We start from the raw sequence: 17,197 nt of genomic DNA, 5'->3' as shown, positions 1-17,197 counted from the left end.
ATTCATTTAACACATTAGTTCACAAGAATCCTTCACTTTTTGTTTATGATGACGATTATTATATGAATGTTATATGTGTAATTACTGTTTATTGTGAGTTTCGGCTGACGAGAAGTGATCGAGTTGACGAGTAGAAATTGACGGAGGAGTCGGGGAATCGAACCCGTGTCTTGTGATGAGCTTGGATTGATAGTCGAGGCTGATATCCACTGAGCCATCCTCCGCCGAAAAATCAGAAAAGCTTTGCAAATTATATACAAATGACGTGAAAGAATTTCAATCATTTGATAATTTTTAAAATTTCATTTTTGTGAAAATAAAATTTCCACGTAGAATTTTCAATCATTTCTAAATCAGAAAATTATAAAATTTTTGTTTCTTTGAAAATGAATGTTTCACGTGATATTCTTATATTTTGTAGATTTATTGAAAAAAAATTTTCGTTGTAATCACGAAAAATGAAGAAACAAAATTTCCATCCCTTTCCCATTGGACCAATTTTTTCAATGCCACGTGGCAACATCGGCAGGTACCATGTATGTTGAACAAACAAGAAATAAACTTTGCAAATTGAATGATTTTTCATATGGTTTTATTTCTCTGTGAATTTTACAAACTTTGATATATCGAGGAATTACAGTAGGCTTTATTTGTTTTCTTTCTCTTAGCATGTAGAATAAGCGTCTTTATAACGTGAGTTGGTTTGTGAGTAGCATGTTTTGAGTAACTTTTTTTCTGATCCGATACATTATTTAAAAAGTTTATTAGTGAAAAATCAATTTGTTACACGAATATTATAATTTCTTTATTTTTTTGTAAAACTAAATTCCTAAAATAAGCAAACTGAACAATATTTATGTGATTTTGAAATTGTGGCAGGTTGCAAAATTAAAAAAAAACCTTCCGTCCGATCTGAGCTCTCGAAGTTGAGTTGATCATGGTGCATCGGTGACATCAAAATTCGGTGCGTAACACGATCTTTTGCAAAACACAACGCGCCCGACCCTTCACGGGCCCTTTTTCTAATTTGCGGAGTCCCGCGAAGTCCCGGGTGCTATAACAAGCAATTTGAGGATGCTTTTATCAACTTTATCCATAAATATTCATCAGTTTTTGTTGTCTAATATAAACTTCTTAAAAAATTCTCAATGTATACACTTTAAAAAAAATGTTTTGAAACTATTAATATATGTAAAAAATATATTCTTATTAATTTGTAAAATTTGCCGCTTATATTTCAGCAATCCGTAAAATTTCCGCCCTTTTGTGAGCACATCAGTTTTGAAATTTGAATTTTTTTGGTTTGAATTTTTTTGATACAACTTACCTTTAAACAACTGAAACATACGACATTGTTTCCAATAATTTTTTTTGGAAAACCTCTTCTAAAACATATCTGTTCAAAAATCGCTAATCAACATTCACAGTCAGGCGACTGCCCCAACACATAGATCACACTCCCCCTCCCTGCAAACAGTTTACCGCTCTCCCCCCTGTTTGCCTCTAAACTCACACTCCAGCCGGTCACAAGACCGTCAGTTGTTGCCGAGAAACTTCCATTCTTCCGTGTTTTTGGTTCATGTTTACCAGTCACCTGATCTTATCGCATTAGTCTTATGACATTCTGCACGTTGTTTTCAACAGGTGAGCGGCTGTATAAATACCCCTTTGATAGGGCTGTGTTCAGTCAGTATTCTTTTTTTGAGCTAGCTATACCTTGAGTTAAAGGTTCCGCTTTTCTATAAATATGGCTTTGATGTAGGTGGAAATTGGCAAGTAGTACCTAAGCCTAAACCTAGGCCGAAGTCTAGGAATAAGCCTAATCCTAAGCCCTTACCTAACTTGCCTGCTTCCATCTATATCAAAGCCCAATTTCCTTACCTCATTTCTCTCCAATTCCAGAAAACTTGACCGGCTCAACCATGTGACTTCTGACAATTTTCCTCAATCCTCCGGGCACAGGAACCCTGTAACAATTCTCGACTTCTCGTAAATGGAAGCACTTCTTCAAATGCTCTGCAACACAAAAATCCAAAAAAATGTATATAAATGGTGAGAAGCTTGAAGAGCGGCCTGCAAAAAAATAACCGCCGACACGTTTCAGACACACAAAAATGACAAAAAACAAACGCTTTTTCTGATGATGGTTCTCTGTTTTTTTTTCAAGTAAATTGTTTCGTGCGACGACGGGTTTTTGATACAATTATCGGAATTTTATTGGTTGAGTCAATGGGTAAAACCTACTTTTTTAATTTTTTTTTGTTTTGGTATTTTGTAAAAAATTTTTCAAGCTTGTAATTTGTAATTCAAATTGTAAAAGTAATTGTAAAAATTTGATTTTTTCTTCTTTTTTTTCTTTTTTGTTTTAAGTTTTGAATAAATTTTTTAATGCTATTACCTTGTTGAGTTCTCGGAGAGTTTTCAGAGTTACAGGAAAGTAAAAGTAGTGCTTGAGCTGAATTAAAAATTTCCAAATTCAAAGTGGAGTAGCGCCATTGGGCAAAATGTTAAAAACTACTCATATGGTGTCAAAATGACCGAATATCATAATAAAACTTTTCTTCTCTTTTATTTTTGAAAATTTTCTATTTACTGGAAAAAAGAGGCAATTGCTCAGTTTTTGCCACTCATAATTTTGGAAGTTGATCAAGACAAAAATAAAACTTACCTACATTTTTTATAATATACTTTTGTACTAGTTTTGTATTATAAATATTGTTCTGGACTTCCTCAAAAGCTCATATTTTTCAAAATTTTGAGAATTTTCCAAAACTTTGACCGGAAATTATGAAAACTCACTAAAATTTTTTGGAGTGTTTTATTATAATATTCGGTCGTTTTGGATCAGCATAAGTGCATTTAGACAAAATCCCCACTGGCGCTACTTCACCTATAAAACTGTAATCCAAGAGTGCTTCCTACAAAAAGTTCAGCTGCGGAGGAACCGATCTAAAATATCGAAAAAACTTTTTAGTTGAAAATTTCACAATTTCACTTGAGAGTCAAAAAATAGTGTTTGTGTTTCTTTTCCCAACTTTTCAATAATTTCAGATAGCTCAAGAGTAGACAAACAATCTGGAATCTAAAACTTTCTGAATGAACTTTTTTAGAAAAAGGTTGGTTTTTTCGGGTGTTTTTGTCCGATTTTTTCAATTCATCTGAAAAATAATCTGGAAAAATTTCAAATCCCCATTTCAAGGGTCCAGTTGATTCCGCCGCTGAAATATTTGCTGTGACCTATTTTTTTTAAATTAAGTTTATTTCCTTGTTGATAACAAGTGTGATGGTATACATATATTTTATTATTTTACCCAAAAAAACCAACAATTATATATGGCATCATCATCATTTCTTCGGTGGGCTCACAGGCGACGGTGGGGGCACGTCGGCCATTGGGAGGGCGATCGAGCTCTTCGTGACCGGGGTGTTGGGTGGGCCCCCACCGTCCGTTCTTCAGCCAGTTTTTCCCTTGATGAGTTGCTGATCCAATGGCAAGGTCGTTAACTGAAAAATAAATTATTTTGAAAATTGTGTAAGTAGACTACTGAATTAAAAAACAACTCACGACTTTCTCCTGGGAGCCCATTTTCTCTCATTGAGAATGCTGCGAGCATGATTAGAACGATGATGCAATTCTTCATGGCGAAGTGACGATCTTTGGCTGTGCGGCCGGCTTTTATTCGGACGATTTTTTAGTATCCCACCAAAAAAAATGTAATTGTTGGGAACAATACCGTCCGAATTTCTATATTGTTCCCCCCGCGTCGAATTTTTATAACACTTGTTGTTTGGTTTCTTGGTCTTTTTTGCAAAACCGTCGATTATTGCAGAGATTTTAGTTGGAGCGGAATAACGGAACGATATTAAAAAACCCGTGGAGATGGAGAAATCACAGAAAAATATTACGGTTTACTTATCAGAGGCTCGACTAGGAAATTTTGTAGTACTTTTAAAATTAATTTTAAAAACATGAACTGATCGAAAAAATGAACAACAATATATATATATATAAGTTTTTCAATTATTAATTTAATATTAAAAATGAGAAATTTCTAATAAGAATTTTTCAGAAACAATTTTTCCAAATCTCCTTGTACTGAAAATATGTGAAACAACTTGAAGATTTTTAAAGTTGATATTAGCCGTTTTCTTTCAAGCTTTTGAAAATGTTATAAATTTGGAAAAAAAACATCGACAAATTGCAATTTTTATTTGAAAAAAAATTCTTAGGAACCTATTTGACAGGTCTAAATAATTTCTTTTTGTAAAAAATGAAAACTTTTGATATTTTTTGAGGAGCCCTGAAAAATGAAATTTTCCATAAAGCTACCTAGACAGCCTTAAAATCATCAAAAACCTGCAAAAAATCACATTTTGAGCAATTTTACGAGCCTCTGGTGCCCGGCCTCATACTTGACCACAAACAAAAATTACAGACATTCTGATTCTTTACGTGCAAAACCACCCGATATTTTCTTTTTTTTTCCGGAATACATCAAACATTGCATTGGCATTTTCCGGTATTTACATGCAGCCCTCCGCAACAAAAACAATATTATAGCAATATAATAATCTGCGGAAGCAATTTTTCATTTATACCCTACCGTAATTGTTTTCCGGTGGGAGGGATAATAGCTGGGTTATTGGAAAGGTTACGTATAAAAGACCCCGCTCGTATGTGTCATTTTCACGATTTGTCGCCCGTTTTATCTGAAGCAAAAGAAGAAGCTGTCATTTTCAGAAGCGATGAGTGGTGAGTTTGAAGTGGGGCGATATAGGGGGGCACAACCTTTTTCGATTTTCATTTCATATTCTATACTACTCAAGTCAATTGCGCATAATATTTCCCCCCGCTCTCAGGCAGGCAGCCCAGAAAAAAATGAATTTGTTCCGCCATATTCCACTGAGCAACTCCCAACTTAATGGAGTCAATCATGGTAAATTTTTCGTCGAAAAATTTATGATAGGGTGGGAACTAAGTGGTTGGAAAAAGAAAAGTGCGCTTTTTTCATTTTTTACTTTTCATTTTTTATACATTTTTGGCTTTTGGCGCTTGGAAAAGTAGTAACCATGAACTTTTTCTCGAATTTGAGACTCAACAACGACTTGTTAGATAATGTGAATTCTGGTAAGTGGTTAGGATTTTTTTGAATTAATTTAATAACCTATTATACCTAATATAACCTAATATAGCCTAATAACCTAATATAAATTAACCTGAAAAATTGCAAAAGTTGTATAGCATGCCGAGTTGCTGGAGCTACCAAGATCCTGAAAAATCTCCACTTTGCGAAATTACAGTTTCAGAATCTTTTTATGGTTCCCCAGTATCTGAAAATACGGAAATTTTAATATTTCAGTAGCTAATCCGTTACCAAAATTTTGCTAAATAAGTCACCGTTTTTCCAAAGTCACGGCCGTTTTAGTCGTCTTACAGACGGTCGAATTTTTTTTTAAGTAGAGTGGCAACTTGATATATCTACTCGTGTAGATAATAAGTCATCAAATTCATCAAAATCTTACCCCTCGGCAGACGTCTTGTTTATATAACCAAAACTGCCAAACTTTGGCACTTTAACAGTTGGGCTCAATTTTGACTAAACAATACAGTTTTTTTCAAACAAAACATACGCTCTAAAATCCAAAAAAAAATTGCAACAACTTCCAGCTCTATTCCAAGAAGTCAAGGGCCGTCAGCAGGACTTTATGAAGGCGTTCAACGCCGGAGATGCCGCCGGAGCTGCATCTGTCTATGACCCGGATGGTTATTTCATGCCAAATGGACGTAATCCGGTGAAGGGGCGTTCTGGTGAGTCAGATAGAAAAAGATAAAAATTTATTTTTATTTGTTGAGCAATTTGGTTTAGTTCTAGCCGATGCACCATAAAAGTGACATCATTTTAGGAATCGAAGCCTACTTCAAAGAAGACATGGCCGACGGAGTTCAGACTGCTCAAGTGAGTTTCCACTAGAGCCCGTATACATATAAACCTTGCTCTTTCAGATCATCACCGAGGAGGTGAACGGAGGTGGCGACTGGGCGTTCGAAAGAGGAAGCTATCACCTGGACGGCACTAAAGGTCGCGAATCGGGAGCTTATCTTCAGATCTGGAAGAAGGTCGAAGGTGTCTGGCTTATCCATAACGACTGCTTCAATGTCATTAAGAATGCCTGTTAAAATTTTCGATATTCGTTTTAAATTTGAAGATGTTCTAGTCATGGCTTTGCTTTTTAGTGCTTCTTCCGTTTTTTTTGTGAAAATTAATCGATGCTTTTAATTGTGCTTCTTTTTTTTTTGGTAATACTTCATCATAGAGCTTTGAAAATCAATAAATAGATTGAAGATGTTTTTTTACTATGTGACTTGTGGTGTCAGGCAGTTTCATTACGGTTTGATCTACAAAAATTGAGGGATTTCTTTGCCCAAAAAATTTAACGTCAACATTCTTAATCATGGAAAATAAGTTCTCAACTCCCGCATTTTTTGTAAATTTAGGTAGATCAAACCGAAATGAGACACCTTGACAATATGTGAGTGTGTTGTGCTTTTTGCAAACTTTCTTTAGCTTTTTAGAGGTTTAAAATTTTCTGGTGAACATTTGAGGTAGTGCTCACTCACAGTTGCCAACCACGTTTAAACTGTCTGCGATGCTCTCTCGCAAGTTTCCCAGCAGTTTCTCTTTTACACGTACCGATACCCATTGTCTCTTGCTGTGAACTGAGGTCTCTTTTCCATGTTTCCTTCCTTTCTTCCCCGTCAATTGTTAGTCAGGCAAATGTCGTCAATTTCGGTGTGGTGCATTGCGGACTTGTGTGGATTTACTAGATTTATGAAAGTGAAAGTATATTGATTCGTTGGCTTAAAATATATTCCACACGGGGATTCTAAAGCAGTCGGTGAGAATTTTTTACTAACAATTTTTATATTGCCTTTTTCAATTTCAAAAATAAAGTATTGTACAAAAACTAAAAATTTTCAGACCAACTCGCCAGGTAATAAAAGGAAAATTTAGCAAAAACTTGGCAAAAACCAAACTCAACTTTCAAGGAGAAATAACATCACTCAGAGGAATCAGAATAGAGGGGCGTCAATGTTTCACCCAAAAGGATTTACCTGTTCTCTTCGTCACTCGGAATTTGTTGTCAAACGATACTTCACGCCGACGGCAGTACAAAAATTCTTAGTAGACTATATTAGTCGCTAAATACTTTTAAAAAAAATCAAACCATACTAACGAGAAATACTTGCCGCACCTGATGGTGATCATATTTCAACGACAAACTGGGCAGATTTAGAAGAACTTTACAAGTGAAAAATTTTAGGAGAATCTTCAGATATATATGAACAACCTTATCAACACAATTCAATACCGGATCACGTTGGCAAAGTTCTGAATCAACGGCTCTAGCAGCACACTTCGGAGGCAACTTACAGCACGGATAAGAGATGGTGCTTTGAAGGAGGTATTTGAAGCTTGAGAAAGTGCCATATTGCTCTTGCACTGCTATCACCAATAAAATCCAAAAACGTCGGAGACTTGACTGAAAATATGTTTATGAAGAAAGCAGTAGCCCAGTAAATTTCGTTTCATTTTTGGAATTGCCATACAAGTTTATGATGCACGTTTAAAATACCAATTCAAACTCCCCAAAACGACCAGAAAAGCAAATTATTTTGTGGCTTGTTGACTTCTACTTTTCCAGATATTTTAGGATTGGATGAAATCTTTATAGGAAGAAACATCCAAAATGGATCAAATTCCAGATAACCTTGATACCGCGAAAAGTTTTAGTTTTGAACAATTTCAGAACATAAAATTTCGGAGAACGGCATGGAAGTTTGACAATTTCTAAAATTTTGAAAATATATCATCAGTTACTGGAAGTCCTCGGCAATTTTCAATTTCAATTAAATTTGAAAAATTAGAATAACTAAGAATTAACTAAACTTTGCATATTAGTATTTTGACAGTCACGTTTGTAATTAAAATACGTAGAATATTAGGCTCGAAACACTATAAACTTGAAAAATAAAAAATATGCCCCAAAATTAGGAATCGGGGTAGCAGTATGAATGAAAAAAAAATCAGGAAACCTGAAGTATTCGGTTGCATTATTAATAAACTTACTTACTTGATTTTAGGACAGGCGCTGTATAGTGCGGCGCGGGACCCAAAAAGTGTCTGCCGCGGGGAAAGAACCACCTTGCGTACTATGTGGTGCAAACACCAAGCCTTCGAGTTTTTGCAAGGAAAGCGTGCAGGCTGAAGGCAGGCATCCCTGAAACCGCGCCTGGCTCCCACGGAAGCAACACTTGAAATTTTAACTGATGTCCGTCCAATTACAAAAACATCTAGATTTGTAGTTCTGAATCAGATCTCTGCAAAATTCGACATTCTCCGGATTTTTGTGGTATTAAAAAAAAAAGTGAAAACTTTTGACATATTTCACAAATTCTGTTGACTGATGCTGTTCATTTTAAAAAAATTTCTGAAAAACTAAAAATTAAAATCTCTTTTCTTCGTTATGTTATCTTTTCGAAGTAGGTTACCGGAAAGTGAGGTGGTGACAATAATCTCCTAATCAAGTGGACTTCTTACAATGAGCTCACCTCCCTATTTGCTCACTTCCTTCTTTTACCTCTCCCCGCACCGTAGGGAGGGAGGGGGTCTAAGAATGAATAGTATCGGCAAAGGGAATGCAAATACAGTGTCCCCACCGGGGGACTGTGGGACGCTCCGAACACAAACTTGCTCACTTTGCATATCCCTCTAACAACAAAAGAGAACATTTGCCCTTTTGTTAGGGTGTCTATCGAATACCTTTTACTTATACATCTTACACATTTGAGTGTTTTCAGAAACTTTGTTGGCTTCAGTTTTGGCATAGAGTCCCAAGACTTCAAATGCTCAGAGCTCTGATTCTCACAGCTTCCTTGTTCGGAGCAATCTACACGATCCGATGTTATAGTGGTGAGTTATTTTTGATTTTGAGCTAGATACACAGCCGCACCTTTTTTGAATAATTTTGTTGTTTAGAAGTCAGCTCAACTCAGGCGATTTGCCAGAAAAATAAAAATAATTAATCTTGTTCAAAATTTGAACGAAATTTGAAATTGTAGGTTTTATTTGGAAGCTAATATTTAGACTAAAAAAGCGCGTATATTGCGTCCAAAATAAAGTTCCTAAGAATTTTGATAATTTTTAAGGTGCTTAGAGGTGATAAAAATTTCGGACAATTCTGAAATCATTTTGGAAATTTGGAAAAAAAAATTCTGCAAAATATTATATTTTTCAATAGTTTTTTTTAATCAAAAATGACTCTAAATCATTAAAAGTATGCGAAACCCCGTTTTTGGGGAATTTTTCCATGAGAATATAATTTTTTTTATATTTTTTGCAAAGAATATCCAAAAAAGAGTTTCATTTATATATTTAATCAAATATTCTACGTGCAAATCGACGAAATTTTTTACTGTTTTTTAAAAACCTGAAAAACTGAGCACAACGTGTTGTCAATTTACACTGAATTTTTTCAACAATATAAATTTAATTTAATTCAATTTTTACAGGTGTTTGTATTTAAAATACTAGTACTGATAAAAGCAATTTTGAATTGATTTTTTTTTGTTCAGGAATGCAAGGATCAGTGAATGGGGATGCCATTGGTGAAATTGAGCTTCTGGACTGTAATGGAACTGAGTTTTGCCTAAAGTAAGTTAGAACAAACCGAATATGCCAAATTTTACACAAATGATTAGTCTTTAAAACAATTTTTAAAAAACACTCATTGATCAATTTTTGACAAATTTTGATGTACTTGGTGAACTATAAATTTTTTTTATTATATAATGACACAGTTTACCGTAACCACCTCTCCCTTTCCATAACTAATTTTAATCCTAATTCCCAATGAACATTTGTCCCAAATTGCAAAACATGAGAGATTAGTGTCTATTTGCCGTTCTACTCTCGGTTGTTAAGGGGGCCCCCACCGAACAGTTGCCAGTTTGCACACCGCATTATCAGGCGGACCTGTTGTGGACACGTAAGGTCATTAGGTAAATAGACGGCCCGGGAGATTGAGTCAGCTGGGTGGTAGAATAGAAAAATGATGCGGGAACTGCAGTAATTTTGGGATACATTTTTGGAATTGCCGATTCAAGAAGTTCTGATCAAAACCAAAATAAAATGTTCTTAATGTTAAAAATTAAACTTTCTTAGCTCCACCAAACAGCCTGTGCCGTAAACAAAGTTCTTGGGTTTAGGCTTAGGCTCAGCATTGGCTAGGCAGGCTTAGGATTAGGCTTAGGCTCAAACTTAGGCTTAGGCTAAGTCTAAGGCTTAGGCTCAGGCTTAAGCTCAGGCTTAAGTCTAGGCTTAGGCTTAGGCTCAGGGCTAGGCTTAGGCTCATGCTTAGGCTTAGGCCTAGGCTTAGGGTTAGGCTTTTTTTCGTTAAAAAAATCTGAAAATTTTTCCTACTTTAATTTCAGGTAGAAGTTTGAGGTTTGGTTCACTATTTCAAAAATTTTAGTATAATATAATTATTGTAAAATTACCCAACAATTTCCTGCCATTCCTGTAATCCCCGAGATTCTTAAGATTTTTGAATCTGTTCATACGTGTTGGTCTTTTCGGAAAAAACTCTAAGAAACCAAAATTTAACCTTCAGAACCCCCACCAACTTTCCACCTGCTACTCCCCCACCAAAAGTTATTCGAATATTTTTTTGCAAAATGAAAATCATTTTTTGACTTTTACAGACTCCCCTCGAATGGTCACGTTGGACGGAGACACTACGAAGGAGCTCAGTACAGCTGCGATTTTGGAGAGTGCCGGGTGATTTTTAAAATCTTATTTATTTAAATTTTTCGTTTAATTCATGATTTGGAACTTTTTCAAATTTCAGCTTTAGGGCTTCCATATAGGCTTCCTCCACTTGCCTCATGCCGCTAGACGCGCCTCCTGTATAGCCCGGCGCGAAACCCAAAAAGTGTCGGCCTCGGCAAAATGACTACCTTTCGCACTATGTGGTGTTAACACCAAGCCTTTGATTTCTCGCCATAGTGTTGAAATGAGATGAGAGGTGGGCAGGAAGTAGGCAGGCAACAGGCCCTGAAAACTCGCCTGCCTCTCATGGAAGCGCTACTCAGCTCAAAATTTAAAAAAAATCAGTCTTTAACTTTATATTTTCAGCGCGAGGGATGCAACAAACGCGACAGCGGTGGCACCATTTGCTGCTGCTCCACCGACGAGTGCAATGACGGAAATAACTTTAAAAACAAGCTTATTCTCGTTTTTCTTACGGTTCTTTTCCTGTTTTTTGCATTTTATTAAATTATACCATCTTTTCTAGTCCTAGAACTTTTTCCAATTACCTCCAAATTTTCACTTACCGGTCTTTCATGCAAATATATATTGAACTCTGAATTTGTATTTATTTAGTTTGTTGCTTTATTTTTTTTTCAATAACCTCATAAGATTAATTTTAAAACACGTAAAAATTGATAAATATATCTTTTTCAAAACTTTTAAAAACTCAGAAGTTATAAAAAGTCTCCAAAAATTCATATTGAAATACGTTTAGGTACATCGATTTCAAAAAAAAATCATTTTATCTGAAAAAAAATCTCAGATTTTTCTTTCAAAACATAAAACCGGATCCAAAAAGTTTTCATACCATTGACCTCTGAACACCTTCATAGCTCTGCTGTAAATCTTTAAACCTAACAAAACGACCATTTCGAGAGCCTTTGATATACTATGGCCCGACATCTATCGGGTTCTGCTCAGTAAACACCTCATGGCGCGCCATACCTTTTATTGCAAGGTGAAGTAAATAACTCGGCAGGTGGCGGACCATAAATTTACTCGGGGTTTAGTTAATCAAGAATGACGTGTTTGTAGCTTCGAAAATTGTACACTTGCGCGCAACAGTTTGAATATTTTGAGTGTACCTAAAACTTCACAAAAAACTTCATTTTTATGAAAACTTTTCTAAATCCCCTCCACTAAAAATGCCCAATTATTCATTCGCTCTATACATCTTTCTAGAAAATCCGATAGGCGGAGTCGAGCAGGTGCAAAAATGCTGAAAGGGCGGAGCTCGGGTGTTGTCGAGAGTAGCCCTCCACTTTCATTTACAACGCAATATTCTCGAATTTAAAAATAATGTCAACGCTAATTTCGGACCCATTAGATATTATGAAGAACAAGGAAGCACATCAGCTCTACGAGCAAAAGGGGTTGCTGGTGAGTGGTATTTAATTTGTACGGAAATTTGGTAGTTTTAAAAATTGCCAACTGACAAGATTTCTAATTTATTAGGGCTTTAATAATTAAGTGAAAAAATTAGAAAAAAAGTAAATTGACAACACGTTTTTCTTTTGTCTTCAATCTTACAAAATAGCAAATAGTTCACTAACATTTGTTAAAAATGAAATATATAAATTAATACATAACAAGCACATATTTTTAGGAGTTAAAAAATGAGCTAAAAGTGTTGTCAATTAAGTTTGCAATTCCCCAATCAATATTAAAACCTACTTACGAGTGGGCAAGCTAAGGCTAAGCGCCCATGACAACCACAGATTCACCTGTCATTTTCCCGGAAAATTAGGGGGAAAATTGGTAGTTGAGAGACTGAGAGATTGGAATTAAAATAGCAAATTAACAATTTTTAATTTTTAAAAAAAATTTCTGTTTTTCGATTTTCTTGATTTCTTAAAATTGATTCACACAACAATAAATTCAAAGTAATTTTAATTGGGGGTTTTTTTACATAAATGCTTTTTTTTCACGTGCTCAAAGCAGTATTCAAATGTTTTTTTTTTTGAAAATAGCCAAATTTTGTTTTGTTTTTTTTTTTACTTTTTCAGAATTCTTTGAAAAAATTATTTATTATTCACAGTAAAATGGAAATTATTCAGATTTTAAACAGAATAAGATTTTGAACCAGCGGTAATGCTCAAAATTGCTCAAAAAGTTATAGAAATAACTTAGAGTGACCATGTTAGACTACTAATTTTGTATTCAGGATTTTTTTTTAAATTTAAAGTTCTTCAAACATTTGAATAATACAAAGAATATCTAGCAAAACTACATGAACTCCGCAATACGTTTAAATTTTGGGTTCATCATTTTTCAGTATTTTTTTGAATCTATTGATATTCTGGGGGTGTTCTATTGAAGTTGCGATGTTTGTTTTAAATTCCGCTTCTGTCTTTTGTCAGATTTGTCAGAGACTTTTCTTGCTTCTGAACAAGGCTGAGACAAAAACAAAATTTATGATTTTCGGCAGTAATAGCGGTTTTTATTCAATTACGCTTGTGAACTGAAATTTTGAACATTTTCACCACTTTTCGTTCATTTAGTTTCTTTCAATATCACCTCTGATCATTCCATCGAATACAACAATGTTCAAAGAAATTTAAAAGTAGAATAGCGCCAGTGTGGAAAGTGTTAAAAACAACTCATATGGTGCCAGAATGACCGAATACGGTAATAAAACATTTCAAAATTTTTTTGAAAGTTTTTTATTTACTGTCGAATTACTCACTCAATTGCTCAATATTTGCCATTCATAATTTTGGAAGTCTACCAAAAAAATTTTTTATCCTACACTTTTTATGCTGTAACTACACTGTAAACTTGTGATAATTTTTTGTATTAAAACATTGTAGGAGTCCGAACATGCGGCATTTCTTTAGTTTTCCTGAAAACCTCATACATTTTAAATTTTTGCAAAATGCCAGTACTTCGACCGAAAGTTTTTAAAAAAATCTGAAATTTTTCGGAGTGTTTTATTAAGATATTAGGTCGTTTTAGATCATTATAAGTGTGTTTAGACAAAATTCCCACTGGCGCCACTCCACCGTTAAGTCCCCGGCTAAGCCAGCAGTGAAGGCCGGTCACCACTACCTATTAAGCTACCTTTGCACAGCATGTCATTTTTCCATGTCCCATTCTCTTTAGCAAGGCTAATTTCCGACAGCTACGATTTTCCGGCCACATGAGCCATTATGCATGTTAATTTCCTGCGCGAAGATTAAAATCTGCAAGGTTTGTCATCATTGTTTCATAGAACGCATCAGGGGTCTCTTTGAAAATACACACTAAAGAAAATTGCAACCTACCTTTGCAATATTCTCACGCCAAATAGGAAAAAGGGATATATGCACCCTTCGCGATATGAATTCTCCAAACTATCACATTTTTTAGCCGGAGTCCAACCAGCTAGACGTTTTGCCAAATCACATGGAGCTTTGCCACAAACATTGGCCGGACAACTTTGAAGCGTGAGCTCATTTTTTTGTTTTCTTTCTCATTTTGATTCAACTTTTTTTTCCAGACTCTACGATATCGGAGCAAAAGCCTTCGAGACATTTTTAATTGATCGTGACCATCTAACAAAACTATTCAACGTGGAACAAGTGAAAAGTGATTCCTGGAAACAACATTTTGTTCTGGACCGATGTGTGCTTCATATGCTCCAAATGTTTCATGAGACTATATCTAGTTATCATAACGGCACTGTTGATGAGGAATTTTATAGAAAGCTTCATGTTTTTGGAGGACGGTACAGGTCGTTGGCGCCGTTGGTGGCTGTTGAGGAGTACTTTCATTTGTTCAATTTATGGGCGGAGGTCAGTTTTACAGAGGGATAATATTTTAGAATTGAAAAACCAGGGTTTAAACTTTGAAATGTTGATTTTTTCTATTAGAATGGAATTCAATAACTATGTGTTTCATTGTACTGTAAAAACAGAGACAAACATTTCAAAACGGAATTGAAATATAACTTGTCCCAATAGAGCGAGTTGAGCTAATGAGCTATAAATTGAACATTAGTAAAATGCTTTTCCAAACCTAAATAGCAATATATGTTCAAAGATTTTTTGCCCATTTTTTAATAACATACTGTCTTTATTTTTTTTCAAATTGAACTAGAAAATATAACGAGAGAATGAGCGAAGAGTGTAGTCAATTTCCGTTTTACTTTATAGATCGGAACCTAAGTTTAAGTCTAATTCTAAGCCTAAACGAATGCCTAAGCCTAAGCTTAAGCCTATGCCTAACTAGGGAATATTGTTAATCCTGCAATAGCTAGGAAGACAAAACCAAGTAAAAATGAAAGATCAGATCTTTGGCTACAAGAATCAGTTTTTGGAATCTGCTAAACTCGGTCAGAAAGCTGAAAATTTTCGTCTTAAAAATCAGTGCTCTTTTTGCTCAAAATGGTCGTTTTACGTGTGTAGAAAATGCTACATAATAGTTTGGCACTGCAGCCGCCTTTCAATTGGCCGATTGGTGAACACTCATGTTTATTATTTCAAAGGTCACGGGTTCGTTCCCCACTAGGTGTTAATTTTTTTGAAATGTTTTTTTGAGAATGAAATATGCACAAAAAGACGGGTTCTTCCGTTTTTTGGTAACTTCGGAATACATTTTTTGGTTCCTGGGAATCATAAAAGTAATTTGGAAACTTTTTGGAAGTTTTCATTCAAATTTTTTTCTTTAAAAACAATTTTTCAAAATTTTTTCAAAAAGTGTTTGGGTTGGAAGAACAGCATTAGTTTGGGTATTTCTACAATTTTGGAGGATCAAATGTCATTTTTAGATGAAAACCACTGTTGTTTTCTCTAGAGTTTTGCACGAAAAGGACCTACTTTCAAAGATTTCCAGCTCCGTTGACGGGTAAAATAAAAAAAAGTTGTCAACTGCAAAGTTGTTTTAAAAGTCCCAATAAACAAATTAGCAGTTAAAACTTGTTTGCTAAAACTTATGGGTAGAGAGATATGGACATTAGTAATTAAGTAAGTTAAAGCTTTAATTTGATTAGATATATCGTAGGCTAACGTTCGCCACTGACGCCAAGCCTGAGCCTACGCCTACGCCTAAGCCTAAGCCTAAGTTTAAACCTAAGCCTAAGCCTAAACTATTTATTTTCTCAGAAACATATTGACTTCATTTCTCTCACATGCTACGAAGGTCCAGTATGCAATAATGACAAGAAAATCATAGAAAGTGTCTGGAAAAAGATTATACAAAGTATCAAAATTCATTTTGTGTACGGTTGGCACCACAAGAAGTACACAATGACCAGAGAGGAAATGGAATATTTTCACAAGGACAAAACTGTCGCTGAACCGGTGAGAATTTTATCATCTTGAAATAAAATTTTTGAGAAGTTTCAGACCAGATCGAGACTTATCACAAAACTAGCACGTCTGATGAGCAGGGAGAGTTTCAGTGACGGTAAGTTTTGTAGAATTATTATGGTCTTGCCAAGAAAATTTTATTTTCTTCCTTTCCAGCTAGCATTGAGGAGAAGGCGTCTCCGACAAGGAAGCTGTCGCATGGTAGTTTACAAACGTCGGCGCCCGGGCCATCCAGGTAATCACGTGGAGTCAGAAAGTCCCAATTCGTTTTGATTTTCGAAAAATGCGGAAGGTGAGACGCAGACTTCTCAACTGATTTCGCATGTTAAGACCTTGCTGACGTTACAATTTTTCTGGGGAAAAGTTCCGGCATTTTTTGTAGATCAAACCGTATTGAGACAGCCTGACACCACATGGGTGTCTACGTTCAGTTCAAACTTTTATGCGCAAAATCTAGAAACAGGTGTTTTTGTGACATTAACATTTTCAATTGCTAAAAATAAAATTATACAGTTTCCAAGTAATAAATTCAGAATCACGGTACCAACACGTTCCACTCAACTTCGAATCAACACTTCACACTCCCGCGAGGAAGACATTGACGAGTCGGCTCCTATTGAAATTTGTGACATTAGTTTGGATTTTGTGAATAAGCCTGATGAGTATTCTCCGATTAATGTTTCTAGACATTTTTGAATAAGTTACTTGAGTTTTTTTTCAAAATTAAAATATTTCACTTCGGGCAGTGACTAAGAAACATTTAGCAAAAAAATGTTTGCACTAAACAAAAAATGTTTGCACTGACCAAAAAATGTTTGCACTGACAAAAATGTAATTTGCTGGGTTCATTAACATTTAGTTTAGAGTTTTCCTATTTATCAATAACCTTATACTCAAATTTTGTTAACAAAACGTGAAAGTTTTCAATTGAACAATTATACAAAACAGTTTTGTTAAACCTTCGTGCAATAATTTGAATAACATTTATTTCATTTTTTAATTATAATGTATATTTGATCACTAATAAAGATATCCCGA

General features: G+C 34.9%; 4 protein-coding genes and 5 non-coding genes across 12 annotated transcripts; 6 read left to right on the top strand and 3 right to left on the bottom strand.

The window, feature by feature from the left end:
- Positions 1–136: 136 nt before the first annotated feature.
- F09E10.15 lies at positions 137–225 on the bottom strand. The gene has a single exon (NR_132537.1). It is a non-coding gene; the product is annotated as an Unclassified non-coding RNA F09E10.15 (non-coding RNA).
- A 675-nt stretch (positions 226–900) lies between these two features.
- On the bottom strand, positions 901–1,337 carry F09E10.10. Its single transcript, NR_000459.1, has one exon. It is a non-coding gene; the product is annotated as an Unclassified non-coding RNA F09E10.10 (non-coding RNA).
- Positions 1,338–1,528: 191 nt separating this feature from the next.
- F09E10.14 lies at positions 1,529–1,643 on the top strand. Its single transcript, NR_102148.1, has one exon. It is a non-coding gene; the product is annotated as an Unclassified non-coding RNA F09E10.14 (non-coding RNA).
- Positions 1,644–1,685: 42 nt separating this feature from the next.
- On the top strand, positions 1,686–2,396 carry tts-1. Of its 2 annotated transcripts, NR_001528.1 has the most exons (2): positions 1,686–2,052; positions 2,105–2,396. It is a non-coding gene; the product is annotated as an Unclassified non-coding RNA tts-1 (non-coding RNA). The 2 variants fall into 2 exon arrangements; NR_001529.1 differs by having other exon boundaries at positions 1,686–2,396.
- Positions 2,397–3,248: 852 nt separating this feature from the next.
- On the bottom strand, positions 3,249–3,737 carry F09E10.1 (Neuropeptide-Like Protein). The gene is made up of 2 exons (NM_075885.4): positions 3,566–3,737; positions 3,249–3,504 (listed from the first exon to the last, which is right to left on the bottom strand). Exons 1-2 carry the CDS (start codon positions 3,639–3,641, stop codon positions 3,308–3,310), a joined length of 273 nt encoding a protein of 90 aa, NP_508286.1. The 5' UTR covers positions 3,642–3,737; the 3' UTR covers positions 3,249–3,307.
- Positions 3,738–4,674: 937 nt separating this feature from the next.
- Positions 4,675–6,347, top strand: F09E10.7 (DUF4440 domain-containing protein; the record flags this gene model as incomplete). 3 transcript variants are annotated; one of them, NM_001380912.3, is made up of 4 exons in its annotated part: positions 4,675–4,753; positions 5,669–5,809; positions 5,905–5,957; positions 6,005–6,347. In NM_001380912.3, the coding sequence occupies 3 exons, from the start codon at positions 5,707–5,709 to the stop codon at positions 6,176–6,178; spliced, it is 330 nt and encodes a 109-aa protein (NP_001367702.1). The 3 variants fall into 3 exon arrangements, 2 of the variants coding, with proteins under 2 accessions (NP_001367702.1, NP_001368489.1); NM_001380910.1 differs by having other exon boundaries at positions 4,747–4,753; positions 6,005–6,178; NR_131710.1 differs by lacking the exon at positions 4,675–4,753 and having other exon boundaries at positions 5,707–5,957; positions 6,005–6,178.
- A 2,498-nt stretch (positions 6,348–8,845) lies between these two features.
- On the top strand, positions 8,846–11,517 carry F09E10.6 (Activin_recp domain-containing protein). Its single transcript, NM_075883.9, has 4 exons — positions 8,846–8,972; positions 9,635–9,713; positions 10,763–10,838; positions 11,196–11,517. The coding sequence occupies exons 1-4, from the start codon at positions 8,906–8,908 to the stop codon at positions 11,334–11,336; spliced, it is 363 nt and encodes a 120-aa protein (NP_508284.1). The 5' UTR covers positions 8,846–8,905; the 3' UTR covers positions 11,337–11,517.
- A 653-nt stretch (positions 11,518–12,170) lies between these two features.
- Positions 12,171–17,194, top strand: F09E10.5 (Globin family profile domain-containing protein; the record flags this gene model as incomplete). The annotated part of the gene is made up of 7 exons (NM_075882.4): positions 12,171–12,251; positions 14,220–14,296; positions 14,350–14,644; positions 15,953–16,150; positions 16,196–16,256; positions 16,316–16,394; positions 16,693–17,194. 7 exons carry the CDS (start codon positions 12,171–12,173, stop codon positions 16,853–16,855), a joined length of 954 nt encoding a protein of 317 aa, NP_508283.3. The 3' UTR covers positions 16,856–17,194.
- Positions 15,289–15,372, top strand: F09E10.13. The gene has a single exon (NR_132536.1). It is a non-coding gene; the product is annotated as an Unclassified non-coding RNA F09E10.13 (non-coding RNA).
- Positions 17,195–17,197: the final 3 nt, after the last annotated feature.

Source organism: Caenorhabditis elegans, chromosome X (genome assembly GCF_000002985.6).
Source record: "Caenorhabditis elegans chromosome X".
Lineage (NCBI taxonomy): Eukaryota > Metazoa > Nematoda > Chromadorea > Rhabditida > Rhabditidae > Caenorhabditis > Caenorhabditis elegans.
Note: the sequence above shows the minus strand (reverse complement) of the source record. Positions and strands in the feature narration are given on the sequence as shown.

Bases quoted from the DNA above. Each gene is read 5' to 3' on its own strand.
- F09E10.1 (NM_075885.4), bottom strand. From the start codon at position 3,641: ATGAAGAATTGCATCATCGTTCTAATCATGCTCGCAGCATTCTCAATG. The intron at 3,505-3,565 runs GTGAGTTGTTTT...TTTATTTTTCAG, and splicing joins TGGGCTCCCAGGAGAAAGTC to TTAACGACCTTGCCATTGGA.
- F09E10.6 (NM_075883.9), top strand. From the start codon at position 8,906: ATGCTCAGAGCTCTGATTCTCACAGCTTCCTTGTTCGGAGCAATCTAC. The intron at 8,973-9,634 runs GTGAGTTATTTT...TTTTTTGTTCAG, and splicing joins CACGATCCGATGTTATAGTG to GAATGCAAGGATCAGTGAAT. The intron at 10,839-11,195 runs GTGATTTTTAAA...TTATATTTTCAG, and splicing joins GCGATTTTGGAGAGTGCCGG to CGCGAGGGATGCAACAAACG.